The following is a 21,710-nucleotide window of genomic DNA, read 5'->3' as shown; positions in this document are numbered from 1 at the left end:
ATTTTTAAATAAGTGTGAGAATAACAACAATCTTTGTTTTTCTTATTGTGGGCCAAAAATCTATATGAAATAAACTATTGGGGGAAGAGGGGGAAGGTGGAGTGATATATGTAAACTAGTAGGGAATGAGAGAAGGAAGGTGATAAAGAGGGGGGCGCAGTGCAGGGCGCTGCTCCGCTGGAGTGAAGGGGGAGCAGCACTGAGATTGGAGAATAGCAAGAGGGAGGGAGAAGGGAGAAGGGGGAGGAAAGTAATAGAATTTAAAACGACAACTTTAAACCCAATAACAGTGATTTACTCCTACCTGTCGCACAGGGACTGAAAGGAAATTGTGTGTGCCTCACCTCACTTCCTCCTTCCTCTGCGGCAGTGCACACACAACCAGTCATTCTTTACACCAAAAGCAGCCCCCCCCCCCGCCCAAAGCCTGAGGAAAAGTGAGTTGATGCCAGCCGGGGAGGGGGAAAGGGGTGTACTAAAAGGAATGACAGGGAGAAGAATCAGTGGACTGGGACTGGAATGGCAGTGGGTGTGGAATGACAGGGGTGTCATTCCAGTCCCAGAGCCCTGACCCTATTCCCAGGAGCAGTCGTTCCACTCTTCGACCTGTCATTCCAGGCCCTGAGCACAGGTTCTATTCCTAGGGGCTGTCATTCTAGTCCGAGAACACTTCTGCTACTCCTAGGGGCTGTCATTCCATTGTGGTGCCTGTAATTCCACTCCAAGAATGCTTCTCTACTACCAGGGGCTGTCATTCCACTGTGCAACCTGTCATTCCTTCCCAGAGCACAGATTCTGCTCTGAGGGGCTGTCATTTCACTCTGGGAGTTATCATTCCAGTCCCAGAACACATCTGCTCCTCCCAGGGTCTGTCATTCCAGTCTGGTGCCTGTCATTCCAGTCCCAGAATGCTTCGTCTACTCCCAGGGGTTGTCATTGCCCTGCACTCTGGGGGCTGCCTTCCAGTCCCAGAGCACTGAGCCTATTCCAAGGACTGTCATTCCACTCTGAAACCTGTCCTTCTGGTCCTGGAGCACTAACTCTATAGCTAGGGACCATCATTGCACTCTGGGGGCTGCCATTCCACTGCCAGAGTATTCCATCTGGTCCCAGAGACTTTTATGGAAAATCCATTCCAAATTTTCTTTGCAACTTTTTTTTGTGTTGTGATGCATTTCAATGGAGCCCAGGCAAGTAAACTGGCATCCCTGGCTCCCATTATCTCCAATGGGCCTTCAAGCCTCTCCTATTATTTCCAATGGGCAATCCTCCTGTCATTCCTTTTAGTACATGGTGGGGAGGGGGGGAAGCAAGAAAGAGGGACAAAAGGTCAGACGGGAGCACGCTGCTCCCCAGCCAGCAAGAGTGTCTCTTGCTCCCGGAAGCTTCGCCCAAGGCATAAAGTGAGAGAGATTGAGAGAGAGAGAGAGAGAGAGAGAGAGAGAGAGAGAGAGAGAGAGAGAGAGAGGAGAAGGGGGGAAAGGCAGAGAGAGAAATGTCCCTGCTGATGGGGCTGAACTCGAAGCTCCTCAGGCACTGGCTGAGCAGGAAGATAGGGCTGCCCTTCTGCACTCCAGAAGAAATGCCTTGCACCAAGAGAGGAGAATTCCTGCGTGAGCATGGGAGCACATATACTGCAGGGAAAGCCGGTCACTGAGGGGGGCCGGCACAGCGCCTCCTTCAGAGTTTAGCGCTCTCAATAGAAGCGCCGGCCCTGCCCACCCCAAACAAAGAAAGACGCATCAAAGGCGCTAAAAAAAGAAACTTACGAAGTTCACAGAAAGTGCCCCTTTCCGCTGTCTCATCTGCATGCCAAATGCCTCAGCTCTGGTACCTTTACGTCTTCTGGGGACTTCATCTGGAAAGAGAATATTGTACTAGATCATACTGTCTGCGAAGACTTCATAAGATCAACCTTCCAACCATGAGAGCATGTAAGAATACTTTAATTTTTTCTGTGAGCAGGATTTACATGTCTATAATTGCAAAGCACTTACAGAACATTTTTTTTAATGGAACCTGGTTCCTCTTGCAGTACCCCAAGAGCCAAAAGCATCTGAGGAGGAGAATGATTTATATACCACCCTCCAGGACAACTTAACACCCACTCAGAGCGGTTTACAAAGTATATTATTATCCCCTTATCCTGTGAGGTAGATGGGGCTGAAAGCGCTCTGGCAGAGTTGTGACTGACTCAAGGTCACTCAGCTGGGTTCAAGTGGACGAGTAGGGAATCAAACCCGGTTCTCCAGATTAGAGTCCTGCCGCTCTTAACCACTACACCAAAAATACTTTCCTAGGAGTAAGGTCCACTGAATAGAATGGTAATTATTTTAAGTGGACCAGCTTAGGAATGCTCCCTAAAAGAATCACTCTAAACCACTGGAACTAGTTGCTGAGGAGGAGACAGCAGGCTAAGGCTGCAAGAGAGAAAACAGGAATTGTCTGCAAGAAGAGTGAGACCTCCGGGGTGTCCTGGCCATTACACCCACCAGTAAAAATTCCAGGAGGCCAATGGCTTAGGGCGCAGCCTCTGCTCAGCCCCTCAGATGGGCCCAGTTCAGCAGGGTAAGGAGACAGGGCCAGCTAAGCACAGAGCTGCCACCGCCCCACACAGCCTGGGTGACTTACTCAGCTGCTGCTTCTCCCACACAGCCCAGCTCAGGTGAGAGAGTCATGTGGGCACAATGAACAGTTATACTTTTGTTGTATTGGTTATGGGTAAAAGAACCTATCCTAACAGAATATTCTTGGAGTGGCTGGAAGGTCCTATGAAGCAAGCATGCTTTAGAATTGTTGAAGATCTTCTGGTGATTAATTCACAAGCAGTGTATCTTCAGAACCCATATTGATTAGGAGATTAAGCACTAGGAATGTGCAATTTAGTATATTGTTTTAAAAGATACAGATTTGGTATTATTCAGGTCTATCTGAATATATCTGTCTTGTTTAGATATATTGGGATGAACAAGTATTTACATTCCCAAATTAGCCAGATACATTCAGGAACAGCATTTTAAAGGTTGCTGCAGCTTGTTTTTTCCCCCTTTTTCAGGTTTCTCAGGCTACAGAAGGGGGGCAGGATGCTGAGAGAGCGAGAGAGAGTCCATCTGGCTTGCTTGCTTGCCATATGACCCTGCCAGGTCTGGCTATCTACTACTGACTTGCCAGTTTGGTTTGATGTTTGTTCTGTCGGGCTTGCATTGGCCCTGGGTTCTGTCTAGCATCTGTCAGTGACGCTGGTTCTGTTCGACTTGTAACTGAGTCTCTTGCTTCAGTTTAGTTCTGTTGGGATTCTTTGGTTCGCCATGTGTTCTGCTAGGCATTATTTGCATTGGGAGACTTGGCCAGTGTGGTTACTCTTGTGTGTTTAGCTAAGGCTCTTTTTTGGCTTCTATTTTTGTCCTGGATAAAGTGTTGGATGATGTTTTTTCCCCCAAAAGTAATAATGGAGAGTGGCTGGAGGCACCTTTTCAAGGACCCATAGAACTGGACCTCTTGACCAACCAACTTGAAACTTGGGGGGGAGGGTCTTTAGCAGTCTGGGAGGACTCGATTCCCTGTAATTTTGGTGTAGTTTGCTTGACAAATAGCCCCTCCAAATAGCCCCTCCAACCCCCAGAAAGGTTTCCCCAACAGGGAAAAATGGAGCCAAATATTTTCAGAACTCCAAAGAAAAGTCCAAATCCAAATACTATACTGGTATTTTTAGATCCAAATATTCAGGATACCGAATATATATGGTATTCTGGATACCTGAATCTGAAAAACACTTGATTTTTTAGCGCTGACCCCTATTAAGCAAGCACCAAGGAGGGCCACATTTACCTTCTTTTTCCTTTGCTCCTAATGCCAATCCCATCATCTTTGGTCCTGCTCCAAAGATCTGGAGCTTCTTTAGTTCAGTATTCCTACTCATCTCTCCTGCCTCTGCCTGAAAACAAGATCACAACAGTTCACCATTAGTATTTACATTGTAGGTAGCAATTCATCATGCTGGATGACCAGAGGCCTCACCTATTAGATCAATTCATCCTCCACCATTCTTAGCCTGGCCAAGGCCAAGGCTAAGAACAAATACTTCAGAACGGCCTTCACCTGACACTTAATTGGAACAATTTACCATTTGTGGAAGATAGTGAAAATCAGATCATATCTCTACACACTGATGCCATTTTTTATTGGAGTTCTGAAACAAGGACCAGAAACTAAGATAGCGTCAGTTGTTGAGGGAGAATTCTATACAAAGAAAGCAAAAATTCACATGCATATTCTATTTACTGTGAATCTGATTATATTTACTGTGGTGGCAGAGCTTTCCTAGGGTAGAAAGCTCCTTACACCAGAAGAAAGCAGCTTACTCTAGTAGAACAGAATCACTGGATACAACCTATAGTACTTGAGATTTGTATCTGCTTGTGTTAATGAGACTCAGTCTTGCAAACCAGGATACAGCCAGATGATTACTTTGAAATCCAATCAAATTTAATATGTTAATTCATAAGCAACAGATGAGGCTCAGTAATGTGAGCAGTAAATTGTTCTGCTAAGTTTCTTTTGTCTATTAAGACACTCTGCTACCTCACACAAAGCCAGAGAGGTGTCTTTTTTACTGGGCTTAACCATACTAAATAATATTTAACACTACATTATGTGCCACATTCTCTTCTCCAGGTGAAAGTTAACACGTTTGCATTAAGAACACCCCTTCCTTCTACTGGACTGAGCGGAGATGAGAATATCAAGACTGCATTTAGATGCTAGGATAAACACATTCTGGTTAGCCTACCAAGCATAAGCAACAGCTTTTGTACAAGCCTTGGTTTCTGTAATCTGTGCTTCCTCTCTACCTCTCAGCAGGGAAAAATATCCTTCCTGTAATGTTATCTCTGTGACTTTGGCTACCGTACTCAAACTGCGGTTTGTAGCTAATAATACAGCTAAAAACTCTACACTGACATCCCATTTTGGTGCCCTGCCTGCATTCAACAAACCAGAATTTGATCAACACCCAAGCTTATTTTACTTGTATACAGCCCTAGTATCTGGAATATCCAAAGGCAACAAGTAAAATTCAGAAAAATTGGGGTTGTTTTTGCATTCTTTGCATTTTGTTAAGGCAAACAGCCCGAAAAAGTCTTTAAAAAGATGGTGTTAATGTGTGCCTACCTAAAAACTTTTAATCAGCCAGTGGGGTGTAATAATGAAAGTATAGGCAACTGTGGCAAAAAAAACCTGTGGCATCTACCACAGTTGGGACAGGCATGCTTATCTGATCCCCTGCTGGGATTCAGAGGCTCTCAGAAGCAGAGACCATTCTTATTGCTTTCAACTGCCTCCAAACCACAGGGTAAAAACAGAGCCAACCTTTAACCTTTCTCCCAAGCAGAAAAAGGGGTAGAGACTTCTCCCTGTAGTCATGCAGAAACTCCATGGATTACCTCACTTCTCCATAGTAGCTCCAAAGCTCTAGACTTCATAAATATGTCACACTTGCCCATCCCAAAGTCTGGGTTGGTTGCAAACACAGATCTGATCTAGTTCCCAAGGCCCCTGGTTTTAGCCTATCATGCCTCCTAATGGTAAAGTGGCAGGTCTCCATGCTAATCACAAAAGCACATCAGGGCTACTTACAGACAAGGTGAGCATTTAGGGGCTGCAAGTTATGCAGACTAATTATGCATCTGTAAGTTAATCAAAGGGAAAGCAACACACAAAAAATGGCCTGATGAGGGCAGAAAACAGAGGGCATGAAATGTTGATGGTCAAAGAGAAGTGGGGGGTGCTGACTTGATCAATGCCTTCACAATTTATAAAATCCTCCAGTGGATTTTATGCCATTGCTGAATCCACCACCACCCCGAATAATTTCACTAATATAATGTGTAACTGAAATCTTACAACATAATCCAGCCAAAGTTAGGTTTACGTAAGCCTCACTCATTTCCATGGGAGAACTATATATGCCTAATTGAAAGGATTTTCAAGTGCTTGGGTGATGCTGAACCCTGCCATTTAAACACAGAGTTCTACCAAAAAGCCAAATGCATTCAAAGCCTATACACATATATAAGATCTACTTCGATAGCAGGAGTCAAACAAGACATCTATTGCTGAAGCTATCCTGAGGCTTTGATTATTTTTATTTCTGCTCTTCGGCAGTCACCATTTTAAGAGGATTTTGATCATTCTTTTGTATATTTTTTTCTAAGCAAGTTAAAAGTTTCAGAATACGCACTGTTTCACTAATAGCTCCCAATATTTTCAAAAGAGGGGTGGAATGGTCATACAGCTCTATGAGGCCCAAACGGGTTTATTTTACATTTAATCTGTGAAAAATGCTACTAACAGATTTCTCTTTTGTACATTTTTATATAAAACATACCACAGAAGAAATGATGTAATGCTACAAACCACATTAGAACTAGAGTAAGAAAGTTGAAAAAGAAAAGGTACTTTTGCTTGGCCTCTAGGGAAGCATGAAAGCGGAGTCTGGGGAAAACCCTACTCTACTCCACAGATGTGTGCCAATGGGAATCAGCCAGCTAATTTACATATCCAATTCCAAAACAGCAGCATAACAAGGTGAACCATAAGCATTGTTTTAACAGATGAACGTAACCTGCAGGGAAAGAGTACAAACCCTTCTGAATGGCTTGAAAAAACAAGATAACTAACTACATCCAAGGTTATTTTTAACAGGATTAGATGCAGTTGTCTGTATTTCTATTAATGCAATTCTGACAAAGCCAACAGCTAAGATTCCCCCTCTCAAGTTATGATTATCTCTTTGAACCTTGAGAGTGTTTTCTTTTTCAAACTCACTCTATTCTGGGCTTCCCTTGGGTCTGACCCGGAAATTACACCGGATCCAGAACACTGCTGCACATGTCCTTATGGGTACACTGTACAGGGCACATATTACTCCTATTTTGCAGCAGCTACACTGGCACCCCATGGAGTTCTGGATCAGGTTCAAGATTTTGGTTTTGACCTATAAAGCTCTTAACGGACTGGGACTGGAATACTTGTGGGACGGCCTCTCGCCATAAGTACCTTGGAGAGCACTTAGATCAGCAGATAAACACCTACTGGCAGCACGTGACATCAGGGAGGCTCAACTGGCCTCGGCCAAGGCCAGGGACTTTTCGGTCCTGGCCCCAATCTGGTGGAGTATCTGTCAATACTTGGGTCCACCAAGATCTTTTATCCCTTCGGTGGGGCTGCAAGACAGAGATGTTCCGCCAGGCATAGTTGAGGCCAGCCTGGTTTCCCTCTGCCAAGCCTCCATACCGGTCTCTTGGTTACTTCTCTCTCTCTTTCACTCACTCACACACTCACGAGAAGATCTGATCAGAATAGCTGAAACCCCCTCCTATGCACATTTTTTTGGCAGGGAGGAACAGACTGAGCCGCAATTTGGGGGGTACTGTAGTTTGATGTGATTGTATTGGTTTTATTGTTGAAAATGTATTTATATTTACTGTTGTATCCTTCTTATGACCCACCCTGAGCCCGCTTGCAGGGAGGGTGGGCTAAAAGTCAAATAAATAAATAATTAAATAAGTTTTCTCTGGACTTTTCTGTATCCCTCTTCTTCCTTGCTCAGCTTTTCATGAAGGTTTAGATCTCTCACTGCAGGGTATAATTTCTTATGCAGAAAGATCTTACGGAAGAGCCAAAGCAGGAACTGTAACTTCAGATGGGATTGTTTTGTTGACGGCTTTGTTTTTACAAACGTTTTTAAAGTCAAAATTGAATCCTTTTATAGCCCTGCTGACATAAAGAACTGATTTTCATTTGCTATTCTACAACAGTATGTGTCAGCATGAAAAATCCTAGATACTAGCTTAAAGATAATGACTGGTGTATAATGAATCCCATGTGTTTCTAGCAATCAGAACCTGGGATAAATTACTTTAAATGGTTGAGAACCAAACTTATTACCACAAAAAAGATGTCACTGACAAAGTACAGGTTACATTTCTAATCCAAGAAAAAAAAAGAACTCTGGATACAGTTTGCATACTTCGTTTAGCTTCTCATTACTGGGTATATTTATCTTCTAAGGCAATTCTCATGGTTCATCTTGTTTTGCTGCTGTTTTGGAATTGGATATGTAAATTAGACAATTCCCAATAGGACATATTTTCTTCATCACATGGTAGTATTTTATGTCAGCCTTCCAAGATTGAAATGCCTTCACCAATGCAGCCAAATGACTGTAAAACTACCAAAGACTAAACAGAAAGAAAAACAGAAATGTTACTTGGCGCACCCTACATCTTTTGCATTGCATTACATTTTTAAGTTATCTGAACACCTCCATTAAATGTGAACTCTTAAGGGCATGATCAAGATTCCTGCTACCCTGGCAAGACTATCCCTATTCCATGCCACTGCAGACAGCCAAGCACCTCAACACGCAGGCATATCTGGTCTTGGGAAGATGCACAACCTATTTACGCCGCGATGACAGCTGGCTGGAGTAGTATGGGCAGCCGCTCAGGCAGAAAGAGGGTGCAATACACAGCCTTCCTGGAGACTATTGTAACTGTCCTCACCAGTTCCTGCTCAGCACCGCAGCACGGAGCAGCTGCATGATATCAGATGTACTGAGAAGACTCAGTACTTTGCCCCTCAGTGCTGCACAGAGATCTAAACTATCCCTTCCAAGAACATTGTTTTACTTTTCAGGAAGCAAAAACCTCAAGTTATTCCAAGGACTCAGTCTTTCAATAATTTATTCCACCATCCATACATGTTAGCTTTATAAAAAAAGGCCTTTCATTAATATTGAAAAATGTTAGTAATTTTTAAAAGTCTAGCTTTTGTGTAAATCCCACTGACTGACCTACAAGGAGCCACGGAGACATGTGATACAGAAAATTCAAGAACCACAGCTTTTAAATCAAGTTTAACCACTTGCTATTTTTCCTTCCTTACTATTTGTTCTTTTGGTATCTTCAGTTGCATTTGCTGTCTGTTATCTGTATTTTAGATTAAGTGTACTGTATGTTATTACCAATATAATTTACATTGAGATTACAATTTTAGGAACTTAAGCTCTTTTAAAGTAAGCGAAAGGGCCATCATGGACTTTAAATAGGCCCTGTTCTCACATTTTCCCTGAGGGAAAATGCCTTTAGCCCACTTCAAAGAAAATGGGATTTCTTTTACACGGAAAGGCTGGGAATTTGAACAGAAGAACCAGACATTGCTTTAAGTGTCCTTCCCAGTGTATACCTTTCTACCTTCTATGATTAAAGCTGACCATCCTTAAGAGAGGCTCTCCTATCACTCCCGCACCAACAAGGAAGACAACCCTTACATGTGAGCTGAATTTTCTTACACAGGGTACCAGCATAAATGGGTATCAGTAAACCTATTCATATTTACTAATACCTTTGCATTTATGTTGCAATAAAGAATGCTCAGAACACACGATCTCTCAGTATTCTTAACAATCTTTTAAGGTAGGCCAATCTGCCATCCCATTGCAGCAGATGGAGGTGCTGAAGCTGAGACACAGTTGCTTGCCTAAGCTCATCTGGATAATTCATGGTTGATGTGAGAAGACTATTCTCTAACTTAATCGAACTTTGAAAGCATATGTCTGTTCATGCAGATTTGGTCTTCTGTAAAAAGGACGTATTTCCCATGGTGCATTTTAATGAACCCCCACGGCCAGACAAAGGCTGTTGCATTTCCAATGCTACTGCATTGGCGCAGGGACTAAAGGCACTCTGTCTACGGTGGCCAAGTGATCTGGGTACCTGGGACTTGACACGTCTGGTTCTCTTCAGCACAACGTTCATTCTTGTACCCTGCTTTGGGGGAGACTGGGCCTCAATGCCGAGGTCTTCAACCTCCACTTTTTCCTTAAGGTCCAAGTTTGGCTTTTGGATGCCCTAAAGAATCAGAGCACAGAAGGACACCAGGTTGATTTGATCAGGGATGTCAGACTCTGGTTTGCAAATGAGCATCACTACTTGGGAAAAAGCGCTCCTGACAATGACACATTACATTACAAATGTCATTTGGAATAGAGTCATTGTTCTAACCAGAATAAAACTGATTTTCAACTGCTGCTGCTGCCTAGTCAAGAAAAATTAAGAATGCTTCCAGACTGTTTTGCATATGGTTCTCTTTCAACAAAGTCCCCATTCTATCAAAGTTTTCCTCAAGTGTATAGAGGCATCTGTATCGTCACAGCAAGAGACCAAAGGACAACATGGCTCCATCAGTGTATAAGCAAAGGGTTGCCATTAGGCAATACACAAAAGTAGGAGTTAGTATACAACAAAAAGAAATGTAGTAAATTTTGCATTAAGCCCTCTCATACTAATCTCAGGAGGGGTGGGGGAGAGAAGAATCTCACCATAATGCTGACACCAGTCTGAAAAAGTTCATATGGATATAGGATCCGTTCATAGTGTGACTTCAGAAGTGATCCTGTCGCTTTGCCAGGTAAGTAACCGAGCCGACTAGCCACTTTGGACCATTTCTTATCTTTAGTGACCACCGCAGAGCCTCCTTTGCTGGCAACAATCTGAAATAACATTAAATAGGGTTGTTTTAAAAAGGCAAGTTAGCTTTGAGCAATACAGACTGCAGCCCACACAAAGTCTCAGATTATCAACTTATGACATGCAGAAGAAATAAGACTGACAATTTCATTTGTCCCTCCAATGCTTTCAATCCATTCAAGGGATCTAGATCCCCAGAAGTAGACAAGCAGCAGCTCCCCAAAGTGTATCAAACAGCACAAACACACTATTAAAGCAAAAAAGAAAAAAGGCAGATATGACTAGTGGTCTTATGAAAAACAGTAAATTTTGATTGTTGGGAACCAGGATTCAAAAGCGCAAGAGGTCAAGACTTGAGAGGTTACACAGATTCTTAATAAAGACTCTTAAGACAGCAGATTACTGCACAAGGTACAACAGTCACTTCCTCCTCCAAGGTGAAGGCTGCTGCCATTGCAGTATTTGATTCTCTGCCATTATTTCAGACTCACTGGTCCTATAAAACCAGTGCTTACTTGCATTATCATGGCTGAAAGAAGCAAGTCTACTATCAGCCCCTAAGACATCAACCTCAACACACTAACCACATCTCCCCCATCTTTTAATATCTTGCTGGGCATTTTAAATCCAAATTAAAATTCTGAATAATTCACCTTGCCTTTTTTTAGATTCTCCTGACTATGTATTCCTTAAAAGTCTCCAAATATTCCTTAAAGGTCTGCAATATGTCATGGAGTTTTGAAACTAATACTAACCTGGCAGGGATTACAGTGCAATCCTAAAGCGAGTTACTCTTTAAGAGTAACTCGCTTTAGGATTGCACTGTAAATTACATTCTTCAAAATCTGATTTCAGAAGGGTTAGCAAGATGCTTTTTGAGATGAGAGGCAGAAGTGCTTCTCTGTACTGCACTCTTTTGACAACTGCTATATTTGTATTTATTTTATTACACCTTCTTTAAACACATTTCTTTAAAATATGTTATAAGCCACCTTAAGCTTGGGACAGGTGGATTTAAACTATTTCAAAGAACAGGTTAGGGCTGCAGGCAGACATCAAACACTCTGGTCTGTTTGTGAAGAGAACAGGCTTGATTTTCTCCACAGGCTTGCAAGCTTCCACCCTTCTCTTCCTGCATATGCAGCAGAGACTGAAGACTTCCAAAATGAAGAGCTCTTCAATCTGGCCACAATTTATTGGGACATCCAAATACATAGGCTTTGACAAACTGGGGTCTGCTTAGGATTTTAACCAGCTTGACAATCCCAGGCATAAAACAAGTCCGTAATGATCAAAGAACACAAATTCAAACATCACAAACTATGGCTAAATAAAAAACTTCTGAGAACAGGAAACCTTCCATCTTAGCATGCAAAGGAAAGGAGGAGGGAACATAAGAATAAATTGCACTTGTTACAAGCCAAGCGTTTCTGTAATGTCCAAATACAGTTTAGCACTACAATGGTCCTGAACTCCTTACTGATACAACTAGAGATAGACCAAGATTTGGGTCCAGTAGCACTTTAAAGACCAACTAGATTCCCAGGGTATGAGTTCACAATGAAAGCCCATACCATGGAAATCTAGTTGGTCTTTTACATGCTACTGGACCTGAATCTTGCTCTTCTACTACAGACCTACATGACCACCCACCTGAAATTAGAGACAGAAAAACCTGGGGGGAAATTTCATTCCATTTTTTCCTGAAGACTATTTTAATTTATCCAGTGGAAAAAGGAGAAAATTCAGAGGGGCATTTAAAATCTTCTAACAAATAGTCTCTCTTTTGAAATGAATGAAATGCTTTAAGACTAGGTTTTCACTCACTCAAAAAGTATAATATGAAGAGTTTTATGTAAAACAAACTACAGCATTAGGTAATTACAGCTCTTGTATATATTGTAGACATAAGTAATATATTTTCAAGGATATGCTGCTAGTTTAAATGTGACAAATTGTCCTTAATATACTATAATGTTCATAACGCTGCTGAAGAGCTCAATGTGTTCTATGTTATTAAGAATATCCAAATATACTGGTAGTCCTATACAGGCACAACAGGACGGTCTCTTCAGCTGCATTCTTGTTTCTCCTAAAACCAGGGAAAACCTTTACTTTTAGGTCTCCGGAAATCTTTTCCCTACATACAACTAAAATCAGTGAGAGGTCATATTTCACATTTATTAAGCTGTAACCAATAAAATAATTTATGGGTTTTCTGCAATGAATTACTACGGAGAGACCAAAAAGTTATGTATTATGAACTTTAACTACCCAGGAGTAAATTCTAGATACCATAATAACTTTGTTGGCCTTTAAATGGCTGTTGATTAAGTACTCAGTTACTGGTTCTATTAAAAAATCACTGCAGTTTAACAGGGGGAGGGACAGTATCAATGAATATAAGGGAGAAAAACAAGTTAGAATAATTTATTTACACCCCTTCCCTATTCAAACTGATATTATACCCACCCCAAAAACACTATAGATCACAACTCACCTTGTTTAATGAATAGAGATCCAAGATTTTTCGCTCTACTACAGGAATTTTTAATGTAGATCCTTGAAGTTCCCAAAATTTTGCCAATTGATCTAAGAAGTCCAGCTTCACTCTAGTCATTGCCTATTAACAAACCAAGAGATGGCAAATGTACAACATACAAATTAGACAGGAGAAGCCAACTGTCCAACAAAAAGAACAGCAACATGCTCCCAATCAGCTCATGAGTTCTACGAATATTTTGACACTTAACAAGCAGAACCCCAGTATTTTAGTTGGTATGACAGATGTGAAAGTCTCTGAATACTTGAGGCAGATCTTAACACAAATCTTGTACATCCTTTCACTCCAGCAGAGCCTTCTATTTTTAGTATGTACCCATGTTAAACAGCAAGAATCATAAGAAATCAAAAATATTTGTGCATTTTAGTAAAAGCTAGGAAGGGAGGAATTAAGTACAATGATTCATAGTACTTTTAGATAAATGCTTCATATTTCAGTTTTCAGAACTTAAATTTTATAATATGTATTTATATACCTTTTTGGTTTATATAAAGCATTTTTGAATAAAAGCACTCAAAGTGAATTGAGCGTTAAACAACAAAGTAACATTTTAATTGGAATAACTGGTTTCATTCACTGTCAGAAATATAAACAGGGTTTGTGTCTCTATATTAGAGCTGGCATTCATCTCAGGTCAAGCATGCATACTTGGAAGCAAGTTCCACTGGAATCAGTGCAGCTTCACTCCTGGGAAGCATGTTTCAATTCAGTTATTATTAGACATTTCCAGTAGGGCATAAACTCTTGATATAATTTGTGGTAATAAAATAAAACAAGGCAGTTCTTAAGTACTTAAAGAGTTATTTTACTTAAATTAGACGACTGCAGATCGTGAGGGGAAAAATGAGAAGTTCTGCAGCCTTCTTAAGTCTCTCATTGAGAACACCCACCCAAACAAAGTTTGCACATGCAGGCCTAATGCTTTCTGCCCCTATATAGATTTATGTCAACAGCTGGAAAGCTCACCTCCAATTCATTCAGGCGCTGAACACGTGGGGTAAAGCGAAAACTCTGCACATCACACGCAAAAGGAGGCTGCCAGTCCTAAGGAGAAAAATGAAAGGTTTGCTTCAAAACAAAAGTACTAAACTAAAAGCAACATAGCCAAAGCATTCCATTAAAACCAATTCATTTATTTATATTTTAATGATAAAAATCTAGGTGGTGTTTGCATATTACCCATTTTTTCAAAGTTGAGAATTTTAACCTCAAACATTAAGGTGAAATAGAAGCTGAAGAGTCTTTGAAGACCCAACTGAGTTCATTTTAAGAGATAAGGGTGGCGGGGGAGGGGGGGAATCCAAAGGCCAGGGATATTTGATAATCTCAAATTATGCATCTATATATTTATAAATCACAAGACTGAAGACTGGAGCAAATTCCAAAGAGACCTAAAGAAAAGTGATGCAGGAATACAAAATCACTTGAGAAAAAGACGCATACAAAGAACAGAGCTGCCAAGTAAACTTCACAGCAAAACCGGACTCCTACAAAAACTTGACTGTGAACCTTGTGATAAAGTATCAGATTCTACATTCAATAAATAAAAAATATTTTTCTACAATACTTGTATGAGCTTACAAATAAACCAACCAAGGTTTCTAGCATCTATTTACTAGTTTCCCTGCCCATATATCTGTCACCTGCGGCACACAGATTGCCTAAAAGAAAAACAAAAGCCATCACTTGCTATCAAACAAGGCAAATAAAGAGGGAAACCCTTCATTATTGCTTACAGAAGAATGCTTAAAGAAAATACAGAGCATTTCTGCAACTATTGGTGCTAAATGAACGGCTATTATCAAGAGAGAGAGAAATCACTTGCAATGTAGTATTTCACAAAGACCTCTTTCAGAATGACAGGCTATTAAAAGCTTCCCAGAATAAGAAAACAGCAAGTTATTCATCACTGATTAAGGTTATCTGGCTATGCAACCTGCCCATTATGGAAGGCTAAAACTGCTAACAAGTAACAAGATATTTAAAACAAGCAGAACTATGAACAAATCTCTCAGGCTACCAGATACAGACAATTAGACATACATGGTGGGTCCTAAAATGGGCATCTGCTTCCAGAGCAGCCTGCTGCAAGGCCAGATAGGCATATTCCAAGAAGCCACAAAACAAATGAAAAAAACATAAAAGCCAGAAAATTTAATTAGCAGCTTTTGCCAGTATTTGGTCAACAACGCAGAACTAGACTCATATTCTACTTCTTCCCTTAAGCACTTTTAATCTTTAAGCATCAGTGCTGTGCTACATTATGGCAAAATTAATTCTGTACTTGAAAAGTGTACTTTAACTGGAAAGTCATCTTCCCTTTTCAGGAAAAAATATATAGCTCAGCACATCGTTCAATGGAATACATCTTAGCTGAGCTAACATGTCATTTTGCTATGCTAGTCTTGCCCTCGCATTTTAAAAAATGCTCTTAGTGGTACATATGATCCTACTAGCAATTTAGTGCTGTCCAGATTAAAATATAGCTTCAGTTCACAAGATGAGAGCTCTTATTAGAACTATTATTTATATTCTTTCACTTTCATATGTACCTGCCTGAGTCCTTAAGCCACTCTATCTAAGTCTAAACTCAAGCGTTTCCATGAGGGCTATACGATCCACAATCCACCAGAAGTCATTTTCTTCAATGTCAAAGAGACATTTCAAAACACTTTACAGTCAAATTGGAAAACCACTTTGCCCTGTAAAATAATCTCCTATAATTCTGAAACTCATCACTAGTTTACTATAGGGGTGAAAAGATCATTGAGGGATGAAGCAGCTTTTTCAGTAAAATGTGGATTGCCGACCTTTGTCAGACTCCTCTGCCAACCTGTAGCTTTTACACTAAAAAAAAAAAATGAAGCACAGAAGCTTCATGGGAGAAAGAAGGTCAGCAACTCTGCCACTAGGATTTGTCCCTCCTTCCTTGTGGGGTGGAGGTGAAAGGGGAACAGCTGAACCTCTTAACAAATCACATATTTGGCATGAAATGTGACCAGACTACTGAAATCGCCACCACCTGGCTTTCAACCAGTGCCACAAACCTTTGTCAAACCATTAAAAGGAAAAGGAAGCAGCAAAAATAAGAAGTGGGATCCAGACTGGTTATTGATAAGAGGGGATTTAAATCCACTGCAGGCGGGGCAACCAGATTCCACCCACTGGCTATCAGAAAGGGGCTATTCAAGGTGAGGACTAGGAATTCTTTAAAGGAAGCCAGTGGGATTTGAGTCCAATGGCAACAAGATTTTCAGGCTATGATCTTTCGAGAGTCAAAATCCCCTTCAAAACTGTTTTAGGTGAGTAGCTATGTTGGTCTGCAGTAGAACAGCACGATTTGAGCCCAGTTGCAACTTAGAATTGGTATCTAAAGAAGGGAGCTCTGACTCTCGAAAACTAGTACCCTAAAAATCTTGTTGGTCTTTAAGATGCCATTGTACACGAATCTTACACTTCTTTAACAGACCAACACAGTCACCTAGCTGAAATTAAGATGCCACTGGATTCAAAAACCTGTTGTTCTACAGCATAGCTACCTACCTGAAAATAACTTTAAAGGAAACCCTGGCACTGGTACTCTAAGCAGAAGTTCCACCCAAGAGAAGGGTTGTAACGCAGATTGCGAAAAGAGGTAAGCTAGATGAGAAGAGGCCCTCCTGCTTAAGCCACTGTTATACAAGCCCGGGTAATGGGGAGGAGGTTAAAGCAGCAGCCTTTCAATAGACTAACTTCTACTGATGGAACGGCAGAAAAGGAGCTTTCACTGTAGACTCCATGGGAAAGCTGCCTGCCTAAAAGCGACAAAAGTTGGCCTAACGCGAACGACGATGTAAGCGAAGTCTTCCGAAGACTCCGCAACCATGAGCGTGGCAGCTGCGAGGCGATGCGCACCTTTCACCTCGCCAGTCCGGGCGCAGAGACGGAGCCCGCGGCTTGCAGGACCGCCGAGCCCCAGCCTCCAAGACCCCGCCCCGCACCCCCCCCCCCCGAGCCCCACGGCGGGTACCTTGGGCGGCCTGATCTTGCAGATGCCGGTTTTCTCGGCCAAGGGCCGGATGCGGCCGATGAAACCCAGGGGGTCGCTGAACTCCTCCCAGCTGGGCTCGAAGACCGGGCACTCAGGCGGAGGCACGAACTCGGCCACGTAGTGAGACCCGCCGGGCCCGTCGTCGTCCCCTGACATGATGGCGGCGGCGCCGAGGCTGCTGCTGCTGCTGCTGCCGCAGGACCAGGGAGTGAAGGAGCGGACTGGGCTGGAGGCCGGGGGGGGGGGCGGCTCAGAGAGGGGCCAGGGGGCGGGGGGGCATCCCCGTTGCCAGCGAGGCGCAGGCCCGCCGTGAGGCCTCCCCTTGGAAAGGGCCGCGGGGCTCTCGCCGCATCCGCCGCCGGAGGGCTTCCCGTTTGTTATTGTTTCCCCCTTCAGAGGTTTGTTGTTTTTTTTCTTCCTCCCCCTTTCCTTCCCTTCGTTAGGCTCTCAGGAAGTGACGCGTCTCAGTTAAAAATCCCTTTCGTGAGAAACCAGAGAGAAAAGATCCTTCCGCCGGAGATTTAAACGGAGGGCGAAGTAGTTCCGTCCTCCATCCCTCTCACGTTAAGGCGCTCTTCTTTCCCTCAGGCGCTCGCTCAACGCTCCGTCAGATCGCGCGAAGGCGTCTCCTACGCCTCCATTCCTGTCGAGAAGCCACAGCAAAACTCATAACGCTCGCCAAGGCCACAATAGAAGCAGCTGGGCGGGGGGGGGGGGGGAAGCAGCCGGCCGCGCGCGGAGGAATGTCTGTTATAGACTCGGTGTAGAGAACTTCCGGTGCCGACAATCCGTTTCCCCTATTCTGTCTCCCGGCGAGGGGACGGACATCCCCGCCCCTTCCCATTAAATCTCGCAGAGCCCCGCCTTTTCTCTGTGGAAGACGCCCCATAGTCCCTCAATGTCGCCCACCCCCCCGCCGAACACCTGAGCTCTCCCCAACTGCCAATTTCCACAGCGCCGCTAATCCGCCTTCGGAACTCCCAACAGACTCCGTAACCAAGGCAACCCTCCCACCCCGCCGCGGCACCGCAAGTTCCTTGACCCCCTCACAGTCCCTCAGAAAACGCCCGTTGGGACTCGCCTCCTGAGCACCATTATAAAGCAATCGCTTCACCCCGCGGTCTTCAAAGCTTCGCATTGCCTTGTCAATGCCTAAACAGAAATACGTTTTTAAAGGCCCTGGGTTGATACTGGCTGTATTTAAGTCCAGTGGGTTGCCAACTCCTGGCTGGGAAATTCCTGGACTTTTAGGGGATAAAGCCTGGGGACGGCAGGACTTGAGGTGAGGTAGCTTAGCAAGGTATAATGCCATACAGTCCACCCTCCAAAGCTGCCATTTTCTCCAGGGTCATAGATCTTGGGCAGTTAGTTGTGTTAGTCTGTAGTCGCAAAATAGTAAAAAGTCCAGTAGCACCAAGACTAACTTTGTTGTAGCATAAGCTTTCAAGAACCACATGTATCTGATGAAGAGAACTGGTTCTCAAAAGCTTATGCTACAGTAAAGTCTTAAAGGTGCTACTGGACTCTACTATTTTCTCTAGGGGAACTGATTCAACTCACCTGAAGTTGTAATCCCAAGAAATCTCTCGGCCCCACCTGGAGGTTGGCAAGCCTATGTGGCACCTTAGAGGCTGACAAGATTTTTCAGGGTATAAGCTTTAGAAAGTCAAAGCTCCCATCTTCAGAAAGTTTATACCCTGAAAATCTTGTTTCTAAGGTGCCACTGGACTCAAATCCTGCTGTTCTACTGCAGATCCTCTCGGCTACCTACCTTTAACTTGCTGTGCAGAAATAACAAAGAGGAGGAGTGTGTGGAGGTTTTCAAGGCAAACGAATTAAGGTCTACTCTGCAGGTCTGGCTGCTTTTTACCAGAGCAACAGCAAGATTTAGGAACTGGCAATGAAAGAAACAGGAGATTGAAATCAGTAATTAAATGTTCAGTCCTCACAAAAGCCACTGAAGTGAAACACATGGATATCTGTTTGAATATGATGCATACACTCCGTATCGTTGCCCCTCAGGGTCATAACCAGCCCTTCCAAACAACACACCCTTTGGTATGGCAGGAGCTGAGTCCAGTGGGCAGCACCTTAGAGACCAACAAGATTTTCAGGGTATAAGCTTTAGAAAGTCAGAGCTCCCTTCTTCAGATTCTTTTTTCAGGTATCTGAAGAAGGGAGTTCTGACTCTCAAAAGATTATATGCTGAAAATCTTGCTGGTCTCTAAGGTGCCTCTGGGCTCAAATCCTGTTCTACTGCAGGCTGATACAGCTACCTACCTGAAACTACCCTTGTGAGTGGTAGCAGCCTAGAAGCAATTGTGTCATTGTAAAGTAACATCTGTCCATTCATATGAAATAATACACAAGTGCCTAATTCTGCCATCAGTCACTAACATCAACCTGTTGAAAATATCTTTTGAGAGACCAGAACACAAACTACCTACCCTTTTAATCTCGCTTCAATCTCTTATTGTGAGGACAAAAGGGGATTACTGATAGGCTATGTCCAGTCTGTTCTGCAACAAGGATGGCCAATGGGTGGAAAGTACTGGAACTCTTGACAAGCATTAAAAGGGGCATTTTCTATCCAGTTCCAGTATAAAAGCCTTGTCTTGACCCATATATGTATGCTCACCCTTTTAATCCCAGTTAATTACTTCAGACTACCTCTTCTGCTGCAGTTTCTCAGAATGTTTAGGAGTGCACTCTTAATAGCATTGAAAGCAATACAGCACTTGCACCATTTTTTAGCAACACCATTCCCAGATATGGTAAAATGCCCTAAATTCTGCCAAGGTTTACACACATCTGAACAATTTTTGATTTGCTAAGATGAACACAGCTCTTCAGCCTGCTGATCTGTGGACAGCTTGGTGCTTATAATCCCTCCTGAGGGCAGATGTGTCCTACTAGCATAGAGACCAAGGCCTTTCCCTGACATTGCCTCCCAGCACTGATATTCAGAGACTTACTGCCTCTGGATCGGGAAGCCAATTGCCATGGTTGACCTGTCCCAGGGGCCAGGTCATCACAGCACCTAAAATTTTTATTGTGGCACCTAGTACACACATGCACATGAAATTAAAGCCTGATTATATGTTAACTTTGCACCATTCAATGACAGTAGACGGATTAATTTTTCAACCAGTTACTTTCTGTGCTGGCTCCAACATTCATTTAAGTGGAGCTTTTTAAAGCAATGGTGAAATTATTAGAAATTATTAGAAAGTTAAAGTTAGAGGTTAGGATTTTGTTGTGATGCTAACCTAATATTTATTTATATACTACAACACTTTCTTATGACCTAGATAAATAATATACAATAATAAAACTGCAAAGAGCTTAAGATTTAGTTTTGTGGTAGAAGTAATTAGAAAATGTGGTCATTAAAATACAAACATTCCTATGTTTTTGGGCTGGCTCCTAAAGCCAAAGAAAATTTGTCAAGGCCTGACTTATCTGTAAATCTGTTCAATACCTGCTTAAAGCCATATATGCTAGTGGGCATTAAGAAGTCCACTGGCAGTGACTTCCAACATTTACCTACTAATTGAATATAGAAGTATTTTGTCCTTTCTGAATCAGTTCCCAACAACTCTACTGGGTTCCCCCAATTTCTATTCACATTTTCCGCCACATGTCTAATTTTATAAACTTCTATCATGGATTCTCCCTTAGTTGTCTTTTTTCTATAAAGAAAAGCCCCTAACTGATAGGAAAGGTCCTCCAACATTTTAGTCATCTTGATTGCCCTCTTCTGCACTTTCTCCAGTTCTGCAATTTCTTTTTCTTTTAGATACATCAGCAACCAGTACTGCATATATTATTAAAAATGAGGATTTTTTTTCTAGGACTAGTACTATTTATTTACATATTCATTTAGAAAATACATATGCCAGCTCTCTACCAAATTGCTCAAGTAAAAGAACAGTCAAATCATAAAAACAATAGATTAAAAAAGATCAGTAACAAACCATTAAAACTCCATAAATCAACAGCCATTTATGACAGACTGCAGACCAGAAGCAGACTGTTTATGGCTACAAGTGCTTAGTAGTTGTTTTATGCTGTTTTTGTGCCCCTGGCTTGTTTTTAATAGCTCGTTTTGTTTTTGTATTTGTAATTGATTATGCTTTAATGATTTTATGGTATTCTTACTTGTAAGCTTGTAATCTTCATTAGGGAGAAAGGCAGTGTAGTGATTTTGTTTTGTTTTAAACCTCGCCCTGCCTTTTGACCTTTAATTACAGCTCCTCTTTACATTACTGTAAACCTTTACCCCAGGAGGACCCTGGTCAGAAGCAACACTTCTTTTATTTTCACTCACACAGAGCTTCAGGAGTTCTCTACTTTACCCAGGCTGACACCTTGAGAATACCTTCCCTTGAGTGTTTGAATTTAAGGTTGTCAGGTGTCCAGTTTTCACCCAGACAGTCCGGTATTGTCTTTGATTGTCCAGAGAAAATAGACTGAAAATACTGGACACCTGGCTGTGGGAAAGGAGGGAAGAGGAGGAAGGGAAAGGCAATGAAGGGGAGGGAGTGGCACAGAGCATAGGAAGCTGGCCCACTCGTCACTATGGAAC

At 42.4% G+C, this 21,710-nt stretch overlaps 1 protein-coding gene across 2 annotated transcripts in view; it reads right to left on the bottom strand.

The window, feature by feature from the left end:
* Positions 1-17,547, bottom strand: part of KDM5A (lysine demethylase 5A) — a 50,385-nt gene extending 32,838 nt beyond the window's left edge. Inside the window, exons 1-7 of one of the 2 annotated variants that reach the window (XM_054988143.1) lie at positions 17,102-17,547; positions 14,059-14,136; positions 13,030-13,152; positions 10,382-10,552; positions 9,777-9,911; positions 3,829-3,934; positions 1,770-1,858 (exon numbers count right to left, since the gene is read on the bottom strand). In XM_054988143.1, coding sequence (XP_054844118.1) covers positions 1,770-1,858; positions 3,829-3,934; positions 9,777-9,911; positions 10,382-10,552; positions 13,030-13,152; positions 14,059-14,136; positions 17,102-17,278 — 879 coding nt within the window. In that variant the 5' untranslated portion in view covers positions 17,279-17,547. The remainder of the gene's footprint in view (positions 1-1,769; positions 1,859-3,828; positions 3,935-9,776; positions 9,912-10,381; positions 10,553-13,029; positions 13,153-14,058; positions 14,137-17,101) is intronic. The other variant, XM_054988144.1, reaches the window with a different exon arrangement.
* Between the last annotated feature and the right edge of the window lie 4,163 nt (positions 17,548-21,710).

Source organism: Eublepharis macularius, chromosome 9 (assembly GCF_028583425.1).
Source record: "Eublepharis macularius isolate TG4126 chromosome 9, MPM_Emac_v1.0, whole genome shotgun sequence".
Classification (NCBI taxonomy): Eukaryota; Metazoa; Chordata; class Lepidosauria; order Squamata; family Eublepharidae; genus Eublepharis; species Eublepharis macularius.
This window is presented reverse-complemented; position numbering and strand designations above follow the sequence as displayed.